Source organism: Heterodontus francisci, chromosome 8 (genome assembly GCF_036365525.1).
Source record: "Heterodontus francisci isolate sHetFra1 chromosome 8, sHetFra1.hap1, whole genome shotgun sequence".
NCBI lineage: Eukaryota > Metazoa > Chordata > Chondrichthyes > Heterodontiformes > Heterodontidae > Heterodontus > Heterodontus francisci.
Genome location: NC_090378.1, coordinates 23,568,164 through 23,580,524, shown reverse-complemented (window position 1 = coordinate 23,580,524; position 12,361 = coordinate 23,568,164). Strand labels below are relative to the sequence as shown.

The window sequence follows — 12,361 nt, the reverse complement described above, 5'->3', positions numbered from 1 at the left end:
ATTTATTTTCCTTGTGACGCAAATGAAGTGGACATGACATTAGAAGTTGAGATTATAAATGATATAACTGCATTTAAAATAAAATGGGCAGAGATATTAAATAAACTAAGCAAACTCAGGATAAAACGCCTTGTCCAAACAGATTACATCTGTATATTTTAAAAGAATTCAGGGACGAGATCGTAGAGGCATCATTAAACAGCTTTAATAATTTGTCAGAAAAAGATGCAAGGCCAGAGGACCGGTGGATAGCTAACGTAATATCTATATTTAAGAAGGGAAATAGACACATATTGTAGTTAAGGAGGAGAAATGTGAAGTTTTGAATGTGATAAACATAGGGAGAGGAAGTATTAATGCATACTTGAAAGTTGATAAATCACCAGGGCTGGATGAAACGTACTCTAGGCTGTTAAAAGGAGAGGAAATAGCATAAGGTCTGATCATCATTTTCCAGTCCCCACTGGATACAGGTGTGGTGCCGGAGGATTGGAGAACAGCTAACGTTGTACCTCTGTTTAAAAAGGGAGCGAGGGGTAGACCGAATAATTGCAGGCTAGTCAGTCTAACCTCAGTAGTGGGCAAATTATCGGAATCTATTCTGAAAGACAGGATAAACTTAGAAAGGCACAGGTTAATCAACGATAGTCAGTATGGATTTGTTCAGGGAAGATCTTGTTTGACCAACTTGATCGAATTTTTTGAAGCAACAAGTAAGATAGATGAGGGTAGTGCAGTTAATGTGGTCTGCATGGATTTTAGCAAGGCTTTTGACAAGGTCCCACATGGCAGACTGGTTAAAAAATAAAATCCCATAGGATCCAGGGAAATGCAGCAAGGTGGATACAAAATTGGCTCAATGGCAGGAAACAAAGGATAATTGTTGACAGCTGTTTTAGTGACTGGAGGGCAGTTTCCAGTGGCGTTCCGCAGGGCTCTGTACTGGGTCCCCTGCCTTTTGTGGTATATATTAATGATTTGGATGTAAATGTAGGGGGCATGATCAAGAAGTTTGTACATGACACAAAAATTAGCCATGTGGTAGATAGCGAGGAGGATAGCTGTAGGCTGCAGGAAGATATTGATGGTCTGGTCAGATGGGCAGAAAAGTGGCAAATGGAATTCAACCCAGAGAAGTGTGAGGTGATGCATTTGGGGAGGTCAAACAAGGCAAAGGAATACACAATTCATGGGAAAATACTGAAGTGTAGAGGAAGTGAAGGACCTTGGAGTGAATGTCCACAGATCCTTGAAGGTAGCAAGACAGGTTGATAAGGTGGTTAAGAAGGCATCTGGAATCCTTTCCTTTATTAACCAAGGTCTAGAATACAAGAGCAGGGAGTTTATGCTGGAACTGTACAACTCATTGGTTAAGCCACAACTTGAGTACTGTGTGCACTTCTGGTCACCTCATTACAGAAAGGTTGTAATTGCACTGGAGAGGGTACAGAGGAGATTTAAGAGTATGTTGCCAGGACTGGAAAAATGAAGCTGAGAAGAAAGGTTGGATAGGCTGTGGTTGTTCTCCTTGGAACAGAGAAGGCTGAGGGGAGATCTGATTGAAATGTACAAAATTTTGAGGGGCCTGGATAGAGTGGAGGTGAAGGGCCTATTCACCTTAGCAGAGACATCAGTGACGAGGGAGCATAGATTTAAAGTGATTGGTAGAAAAATTAGAGGGGGAGGTGAGGAAAAACTTTCACCCAGAGGGCGATGGGGGTCTGGAACTCACTGCCTGAAAGGGTAGTTGAGGCAGAAACCCTCAACTCATTCAAAAGGACACTGGATATGCACCTCAAGTGCCTTAATCTGCAGGGATACGGACCAAATGCTGGAAGGTGGGATTAGAATAGGTAGATCGTTTTACAGACAGCACAGATACGTTGGACCAAGTGGCCTCTTTCTGTGCCTTAAACTTTCTGTGATTCTATTCTAACATATCCAGGGAACTGTAGACCAGTCAGCTTAACATTGGTGGTAGAAAAAAAATAACAGAATCCCTGCTAAAGAAGAGAATAGAACATCTAGACACCAATAATATAACGAATAGCCAGCCTGGATTTCAAAGGAAAAGTCCTGCTTGACCAAACTCAATGTGTTCTCTGAAGAGATAAGAGAATAGATAAGGGTTATGCAGATGTAATTTACCTAGATTTCCAAAAAGCCTTAGATAAAATGCCATATAACAGATGATGAATAATGTCAGAGGACAAGTAGCAGAATGAATAGCTAGCTGGCTTCAAGACAGAAAGCAGAGAGGAGGGGTAAAGGCTAGCTATTCAGAGTGGCAGAAGGTGGAAAGTGGGTCTCACTAAGAACAGTGCTGGGTCCACTGTATTTTTTACAATTTATATTAATTGTGGGAGACTGTCAATACCGAGGAGGACTGCAACAAATTACAAGATATTAATAAACTTGCAGAATAGACATACAATTGACAAATGAATTAACACATTTTGGTAAAATAAGTCATGTATTACTTAGAAAATAAGGATCTGAGAGAGGTAGAGGAACAAAAGAGATTTTGGGGTAGAGTCGTAGTCATTACAGCACAGGTGGTCATCATTCAGCCCTTCAAGTACATGCCAGCTCTCAGTAGAGCAATCCAATTAGTTCCATTCCCCTGTAGCCCTGCAAGTTTATTTTGCTCATGTGCCGATCCAATTTCCTTTTGAAATCTTCATCTCTGCTTCCACCACTCTCAAACAAATACTTTGTGTCTGTCTTCAGAGGAAGATACGAAAAACCTCCCAGAAATTCTAAAGAACCAAGGCACGAGTGAGAATGAGAAACTGAAAGAAATCAGCATTTGAAAATTGCTGAAAATAGAGACATGTCGAAGCTTTTCGTCTTGCACTCATCAGGACAATATGCAAGAATAACCAATGTAAGGGAAAACAACAACTTATACTGCAAAAGAGAGTGCTGATTGGTTGGCAAATGAACTCTGATTGGTAGAGACATTGCCATGGAGACGCACCAGTCTGCAGTGACTGAGTTATCTGCCAGGCTTTGTTTGAAATTTAAACCAGGCAGCTTGACTCTGATTGGTCAAGGCATTGCCCTTAGGAATGAACCAATAAATGGCGGTTAATTATTTTGTTCAGCTGAAACAGGCGCAATGCATGTACATGTTCTTTCTTTCTGCAAAGAACAGAGCCCTGTGTATTGATATATGTAGCTTCCAGTAAACACAAATGCACCACACTGCAAGCCCTACTGACACTCTTAAATTGGTTGTCAGCATAATTCTTCGCAAACTGCGGATTATTTAGCAAATATTGTCCAATTGTGGAATAGTTGCAACATTCTTTGTAACCAATGAGAATGGGAATCCTGTATATAGATAATTTTCATCGTGATGTCATTAAATGCTTTGCCCAATAGCTGATCAAGGTTCTGACTTGTCTGTATTCACTTTTTGGTGTCTGTATTCACTGTTAGAATTTTATTATGATTCATTCAAACTTGAATAATGCCTCCTTGCACCTTGTTCCAACACTAGCTGTGCCTCTGATAAGCTGTTCCATTATAATTACAATAGTGACATCTATACAACCTGGCTAATTACTTCCCTATCAGCCTGCTCCAAATCAAAATTATGGAAGGAATTATCAACAATGCTATCAAGCAGCATTTACTCACCAATAACCACAGACTCTTAGTTTAGTTTTCACCAAGGCTCAACATCCTGGGAGGTTACCATTGACCGGAAACTCAACTGGATCAGCAATAAACTCCATAGCTACTTGTGCAGATCAGAGGCTGACTATTTTGTGCAAGAGGACTCACCTCCCGACTACCCAAAATCTCTCCACCACCTGCAAGCCAGAAGTCAATTGCAACAATTTAATTAATACTAGTCAATTTCTTGTGGCATTGCACAAGGGGGAGTGAAAACCAAGTATAGTTTTCAGATGAAGCAGGGTTAGATACACTAGCCTAAACATCTAATCCCTCCATGTTCTACAGCTGCAGTATGTGCTATCTGCAGGATGGACTGCAGCAACTCATCACGGCTTCTTCGAAAGCATCTCCCAAAGTCCAATGAAACCAGCATCTGGAAAGGCAAGGGTAGCAGGTGCATTAGAACATCATCCTCTCCAAGTTTCACAACCACTGCCACCCACTCCCCACAACTATCCTGATAAACATCATTTCATCAACATTCTTAATGGGTCAAAATCCCCTGGAACTCCCCATTTAATAGGACTGTGGGGTGCACAATCACCACATGGACTACAGTAGTTCAGGAAGGCCCACCACAATCTTAGAGCAACTAAGGATGAGCAAGAGCTGTCAGCATTGACAATGATACCCACATCCTGGCATTGAATAAGGCTTTGATCCAAAACTGACAGTTTACTGGAGAACTGCCAGTGTCCATGGAATTTTAGCCCAAAAGAAATTAGCACCTTCTTGAAGATACCTGGAAATAAACAAAGATAATTCATTAGAATAGAAAGGCAGAATAATATAAGTGAAGAGTGGGGGGAAACCGGTGCAAATTGTGGAGTGAAGATAGTCAATATTGTATGCAAATTTAGTGTGAATATTTGAAAAACTATACGCTTCCCAATATCTACTTAAAAACCCTTGTGAATTTAATTCTTTATTCTTTGGCTAAACCAGCCTATTTCAAATTCTTTAAAAACACAAGGCAGTGACTAACAGATTTTCTTACACTAGCATTACAAAAAGTTGCCAGTTTTTAAAAACAATCCTGGGTAACATTTTTAAAAATTCCAGAGGTATCAGTGTGATCATTAAGGTACAGCAAAGTTGCCAGGTACAGTACGGCTACATCAGAAGGCAATACTCTGTTCACCCTGTGAATTCAATACATAAAAATCTGAAAACACCTACCAGCACTATAGACATTATAAAAAAATTACATTACTTCATTTTGGTACAGACTGACCTACAGATCAATTAATCCCTGCAGGCATTGTTTAAGTACACAGTTGTAAGCAGTAGCACCAAAATTCTTCGAACAAGCCTGAGTGAAAAAAGTTACTGTAAAATATTGCAAATGGTTCCTGAAAATATTGAAGATTATGGCTAATTAACATTTACACTCCAAATTACCCACTCCCAGGGTTTAAAGTTCTCAGTTGCATAGGAATAAAGTTTACTAGAAATACATAGAAGCAGAGAAACAATAAAACCTTAATGTCTGTCTGAAGATCAGCTTTAAAGGCTCAAGAGTTCACAAGATAAACTAAGCTTCTAAAAGAAACTTGAATATTACAAGGAATCATGATGCGGTTATTCCTTCCCATTCCACAAGGTACTGCACTTTGCCATCCAGAGTCACCCGACGAGCCAAGATTCGATACTTTTCACCACAGGCAAGTCTACCAGCAGCACCAAAATAGTTGGTAATTGATGATTTTAAATGAGTCAGGTGCATGTCCTGATCATTGATCATTTCTGTGTCAAGTCCTTCATACTGGCAATCATCTTTTTCATCATTATCATTTCCACTTTCTGATGTTTGGGCCTGTAAGGTTCTAGGTGAAGCGCGGCCACGTCTTTTTTTCAAACGTTGCAACGTTAATGGCCAAGATCTACCAGTGCGAGTTCTCCGTCTTGGACCAGAAAGACTAAACCAAATAAAAAATAAACAAGCTGAAATTTTCAAAAAGAAGCACTGCCTAAAAAGTAACATTGAGAAGTCTAAACTTCAGCACTACTTGCTATAATAATTTTACATGTCACGAACATTAAGTTTTATTCGTTTCACTGCATAGATATGACTATAAACACACTGTCAAAATGCTACTGGCAAAAAAATTGATTTGTAATGGTCAGTGATCTATTTTCTAAATTATAATTTGATTTGTAGGACAGGAAGCTGGAGAAGATAAAATGCAAGTTTAATTTTCAAACCAATAAAAGTTACTTTTTTCAGCAGAAAAACTATCCAAATAAATACTTATGTTTTACCATGCATACTATTCTTAGAACAGGACAAAATTGGTCCAGCCATTACACTAAATTTGTAACATACATTTTTAAAATATAAATATAATTGTTCCAGCTCTTGCCCAAAGGGGGGGAAAGTCCTTTACCGTAAACCATTGTTTCATTTCAGCTGTCAGGTCCTAATTTGACTCAACAGAAAGAGCTTCCTTGACCAATTAGCACCCAATTTTATTCTTTTTGCCAGCCAGACGAAAATACTGACCAACTATTCAGCACTTTAATAATGTCCAATCTGGGGATGCCCAAAACACTGCAGATTCTTTGATCTATCCTCCAAAATTCCAACCAGTTCCTCATTTTTTGGTGGCAGCAGAGTGTACCGTCTACAAAATGCACTGCAGCAACTCACCAAGGCTCCTTAGATAGCATCTTCCAAACCTGCGACCTTTACCACCAAGAAGGACAAGGGCAGCAAATGCATGGGAACACCATCACCTGCAAGTTCCCCTCCAAGTCACACACCATCCTGACTTGCAACTACATCGCCGTTCCTTCACTGTCGCTGGGTCAAAATCCTGAAACTCCCTTCCTAACAGCACTGTGGGTGTACCTACACCCCATGGACTGCAGTGGTTCAAGAAGGCAGCTCACCACCACCTTTTCAAGGGCAATTAGGGATGGGCAATAAATGCTGGCCTAGCCAGAGACGCCCACATCCCACAAATGAATAAAAAAAACTTGCCACAAAGCTGACTTTAGCCGTTTAAGGTTCCTGAGCCTGACTGGTTTTGACAAATCAGGAACCACTTTCTCTAAGCCCAGGAGCTTGAATGAGCTGAAGCTTCCAAGTTTTCAGGTTTCAGAGGTGAGGAGGGAGGAAGAACAGAAAGTAATTTTGTGTTTGGGATACTTCCTTTTTTTTTTGTTTGGGCACTTGCCATTTTTTGTGCTTGTGGGCTCACATTTCTGGATAACTGCACAGTGAATTCACTGGTTTAGATGTGTGTTTGACCCCCAGTTCCAAAAAAACTGGGTGGCCCTGCACCAACCTGTGAGCATTCAGATCAAATATCCTCGAAGGCCACCTAGTTGTCATATAAAAAGGAACACAAAATTGAGAAAAATTGGGAAAGATGGAAAAACTGAACATTGCCAAATTTTGTTTGGTACATAGGTCACCTGTAAATTACATTTACTTAATTTCAATCCTACATGATTTTCTCCCATCTCCCAAAGATGCCAACTTTTAGGTAAAACGCGTGTGCTGGAAATACTCAGCAGGTCTGGCAACATCTGCAGAGAGAGAAACAGAATTAACATTTCAGGTCGATGACTCATCAACCTGAAACATTAACCGTTTCTCTCTCCAAATACGCTGCCAGACCTGCTGAGTATTTCCAGGACACACTGTTTTTATTTCAGAGTGCCAGCATCAGCAGTATTTTGCTTTTAGCTAACTCTTAGGTACGGCTTCATAGATTCAGTGGCCCTCCAACTTAACGGCTCAAATTAACTAATCTTTATGTGCCAAGCTAGACAACTGGCAATTCTCCATTGAGAGCATCAGAACTAAACCCATTGCTAACCCTACCTGAAATTCACATTTTGACATGAAGGAACTTTCTTTCCAATTCAAGGAAACAGGTTTCTAATCAATTCTAGTAGCGAATGCACTTTGTTTCTAGGTACTGTGGGTTTTCACAAAATGTGCAATATGCAAAGCATACAACTATTGCGGAGTCTTAGCTAGCTGTGTTTGTTCGTGAGTTCACTAATTAACAGTCTGATGCGGCTTACAATATTATTGGTCCAAACACTCCTGAATGGAAGTCCAAATATTCCCGCAGACCTAGACTGTAGCACCAAGAAAACTAATTGTTTGGAAAGGCCTGGCTTTATTCAGGTAAAAATTACATCCTTGCAAAATTCAGCCCAGCATAGGAAGGAAAATATAATTAAGAGGCTAAGTGCGAGTATCAACAGAATAGATTTTGGTGGGTTCTCAAAGAGAGGGCGTTCTGACTGAATTGATAAAACTTCAAGAAAACTATAAAGCACTTCCTTATATAAGCTTATAAATTTACTACGTTTATAACAGGATGGCAGTCTTCTGGTCTAAATAATAAAGGTGGATAAAGCACTGCATTTTTCACAATGTATGTTTTGCTTTGGACAAATTGAGCACTATATATTTGGGAAAAGGAAAGTTAATTACAAACAAAACTAATCAGGCCAAATGGAGGTTATAAACATCGGCTGGCCACTCTTCAGTTTTTTTTAAAAAGAAAATCCTGGGCATTTTTCAGTGGCGAAGAGACAATTAACTTCCTATCAGTCAAGCTGATCATACCTTAATGTGGTTAGTAAGAAAAGGTAGAATGTTAGAGCACATTCATTACATGGTTTATAGTAAAGGCCTGCTACCCGACGGGACCCAATGACATGAGTCGGGTTCGGGTCGGGATGCACTTCTGGGTCTGGCATTCGGGCTCGGATCGGGTTTCCTTTGCAGACCTTTAGTTTATAGAAAAGAACACTGTCACTGTTGAGATACACCAAATTCAAAGCTTTGCAATCAAGTTTTTTTTGAGGGTAAACATATTGGTTCGATTTTGCAGTCAGTGGTGAAGCGACGGCACTCGCCACTGACCTCAAAGAAAGCTACCCACGAAGCTCTAGCAATCTCTGTGGTATGCATTTCAAATTTACCGATATTAATTTGAATCTGATGCCAAGTCAAGGGGATCTCTAGGCATCTAGCAACAGTGATGTCCTCAAGCAGGATAAGCAGCCAAGCACACTGAAATAATTTTCATGAGCAGCAAACCAGGAAGTAAAATGTACAGATTATCCTTACTTTTTTTTAATAAATGTTACACAGTGAAATAAATGATTGAGACAGGCACATTAGAAGCTGAACAATCATAAATAAACTTTAAAAAAATTATATCAGCAAGATGACATTATTAGAACAAAAAAGTTTGACATTGCACAAATATGAAATTAGTTGTTCAGGGCCAAAGAGGCTCTTCAGCAATAGCTATGAATTACTATGCCATTAAAAAATCAGTTACACCTCATTAATATGGTGCGATTTTCAGGGATTTAAACAGTGATATTGCAACATGAAAGGCCAAATTCTCATCAGTTCAATGACTCTAATTGATTGCAGTTTGTGGGGACCTCAACAGCACGCCCTGTGGAGCAGAGAATCCCTAACAGCAACTTTTAGATTTCCAAATTTAACTGCACATGTGCAGACTACAGAAGTTGCTTCTGTTTTCAGAGGGGTAATGATAGTGACTGTTGATAGTTTCGTCATCATTACTACTGCAAAATGCAGGCCTATTATACATTCCATTCCTACATTAGATTTTGGTAGTCTTCCTTTTGTCAGCCAAAGAAACCCATTACAGTGGAGAGTCTGTAGAACAAGAGATTCTCCAGCAGCATAAAGAAATTCAAAAACATGGAAGCAACTAAGAAAGAAATGTGTAATGTTCATATACAGACTTAATAAAGGAAGTAAATGTAGGGTTTCTTTGGGGATTTCTCCTGTTATTGTTGATTCTGAGTTAAGAACACAGACTGGTTGATTTTTTTCCAACATTCCTCAGCTCAACTACTTCGAGGAGCTACATGCTGGAAAAACAATCCCAATATTACTAATATTTGCAATTTAAAGAAGTTTTCCATGAGGCAGGAGCATTTAACCATGCAGAAAGCTAGATTTAAATTTCCTGTGTAAAGTACAAACACTTGAACTTTTCCAAATCATGGGACTTCTGAGCGAATTGTAAGGCTTAAAGAAATTGGAAGTATTGGCAATACTGCATTCCATACAGTTGTTAACTAAATAACTTTTGCCATCTGCAGATTTTATCTGCACATACAAGTCAAAATCTATTTCCCTACTATAGTAAACATGGACTTACTTTGAAGCAATAAAACACTAAAATTTAAATGTTATAGAAACAATATTAAAATAGAGATCACCTGTTAACTAAATCACTGTGAAACAGTTCATTAGTCTGTAGATTAGTCAGCTATTTCTTATATTATGTTCAACATGAACTTCAAAATACCAGGTATCATTGCGGCTACAGGACAGCATACAGTTTTACAAGTTGATCAAACCCTAATCTCAGTTTTACCAATACTAAGTTTTCTTTTCATTGGGCTGAAATACTCAAGAGCTTACAATTAAAGCTTTTTACAGAAAACAATGACTGATCACCTGGACTGTCTAGACAGACTAGTTGAGGTAGTTTCTGTGGTGCTGGCTGCACCAGTGGATTCTACATCAGAGGTATTAGAAGACTGTGCAGTTTTCTCAACGAGTCTCCTAGAATACAAGAACAACAGTTTAAACAACAATTTCATATTAAGTTTGAGAGCAATGTGTGTTACGACCGAGGTGGGAGCAACGCACTGTCAATTCAGTCCCATCACTCCACGTGTCGCAGCATATTATTAAAGTTTCCCAACCCAACCGGAAAACAGCCTAATTAAACACTCTAGTAACCCCCAGAATAAAAAACAGACCAAACCAGGTATCCTTAGACAACAAATTAACTATTTATTAAAGCTAAATTTTAAACAAATTTTAAAAAAGGTCTAAATACCTTAGAACTTATTTTAACCCAACTCCCCCACTCACACACATACGCTCAAAAATCAGTTGACTTTTAAAAAAAAAAATTATGTTTTAAAAAGTGGCTGTTTCTTAAGAATAAATAATTAATTGGGTTCGTAAGTCTTTGTGGGTTATGTTCCTGATGGGTGAGGTATGCTAATGTAAAATTAATTAGATGCCACTTGAAGTCTCCACGCGGATTTGATACAACAGTCTCTTAATAGTTTGTCGCTTACCGCAGCCGAATACCTAACAGTTCTTTAAACAAGGAGTATAGGAATGGATCCACTTGGATTTTAAAACTCAAAGTCTCAGTCGAAACTTTACTGTGAATTCCAGAAAATACAATCAGATAAGAGAGAGTCAATCTCGAGGCAAAGACTGTTAGATTGGAAGTAACTCGGCCTCCAGCTCCTTGTAGAATTTCTGCTGTGAAATAGACAGCTCTTTTCTTCAGTAGCATGCTTTCGCTGGTGTCTCAAAAACTGGTTTCAGCTGGTTTTTACACAGTTAAATTGTTACTGTACACCATGTGACCTTTCTCTCCTGCTGTGGCCTAGGGACAGGTGCAGCCGCTGGCACACTGCGCCTCTTAGTTTTTTTTTAAAGGCACACTGTTTTTAAACAGAGTCTTAAAGCCACACACTGTTTTTAATAAGAGGAGAAAATGAATACAGTTCCATGACATGTGCTTAAGCCTAAAACTAGGGTCTTAATTTTAAACAAAGCCAGTTAGAGGTATGAGAGGGGCGAATTAGCTGAGGTGAATTGGGAAATTAGATTAAAAGATATGATGGTAGATGAGCAATGGTTCTAACCGTTACGAAGTCAATAAAACAGAATGAAACCGGATACACCACCCGGCATCAACCTTGGCACCGGAAACAACAGCAGCAAACCCAGCCTGCAAAGTCCTCCTTACTAACATCTGGAGCTTGTGCCAAAGTTGGGATAGCTGTCCCACAGACTAGTCAATCAACAGACTGACGTAGTCATACTCACGGAATCATACCTTACAATGTCCCAGACACTGCCATCACCATCCCCGGGTATGTCCTGTCCCACCAGCAGGACAGACCCAGCAGAGGTGGCGGCACAGTGATATACAGTCAGGAGGGAGTCGCCCTGAGAGTACTCAACATCAACTCTGGACCCCATGAAGTCTCATTACATCAGGTCAAACATGGGCAAGGAAACCTCCTGCTGATTACCACCTCAGCTGATGAGTCAGTACGCCTCCATGTTGAACACCACTTAGAGGAAGCACTGAAGGTGGCAAGAGCACAGAATGTACTCTGGGTGGGGGACTTCAATGTCCATCACCAAGAGTGGCCCAGTAGCACTACTACTGACCGAGCTGGCAGAGTCCTAAAGGACATAGCTGCTAGACTGGGTATGTGACAGATGAAGGAACGAACAAGAGGGAAAAACATACTTGACCTCGTCCTCACCAATCTGCCTGCTGCAGATGCAATTGTCCATGACAGTATTGGTAGGAGTGACCACCGCACAGTCCTTGTGGAGATGAAGTCCTGCCTTCACATTGAGGATACCCTCCATTGTGTTGTATTGCACTGCCACCGTGCTAAATGGGATAGATTTCGAAAAGATTTAGCAATGCAAAACTGGGCATCCACGAGATGCTGTGGGCCATAGCAGCAGAATTGTACTCAACCACAATCTATAACCTCTTGTCCCAGCATATTTCCCACTTTACCATTACTATCAAGCCAGGAGACCAACCCTGGTTCAAAGAAGAGCACAGGAGAACATGCACCAGATATACCTCAAAATGAG

General features: G+C 39.9%; 1 protein-coding gene across 4 annotated transcripts in view; it reads right to left on the bottom strand.

Annotated features, from left to right (window-relative positions):
* Positions 1 to 4,591: 4,591 nt before the first annotated feature.
* Positions 4,592 to 12,361, bottom strand: part of mtf2 (metal response element binding transcription factor 2) — a 47,416-nt gene continuing 39,646 nt past the window's right edge. For 3 of the 4 annotated variants that reach the window (XM_068036803.1, XM_068036802.1, XM_068036804.1), the window contains 2 exons: positions 10,166 to 10,273; positions 4,592 to 5,606 (listed from right to left, as the gene is read on the bottom strand). In XM_068036803.1, coding sequence (XP_067892904.1) covers positions 5,258 to 5,606; positions 10,166 to 10,273 — 457 coding nt within the window. In that variant the 3' untranslated portion in view covers positions 4,592 to 5,257. Of the gene's footprint in view, positions 5,607 to 8,278; positions 8,443 to 10,165; positions 10,274 to 12,361 lie in introns of all 4 variants that reach the window. The other variant, XR_010975479.1, reaches the window with a different exon arrangement.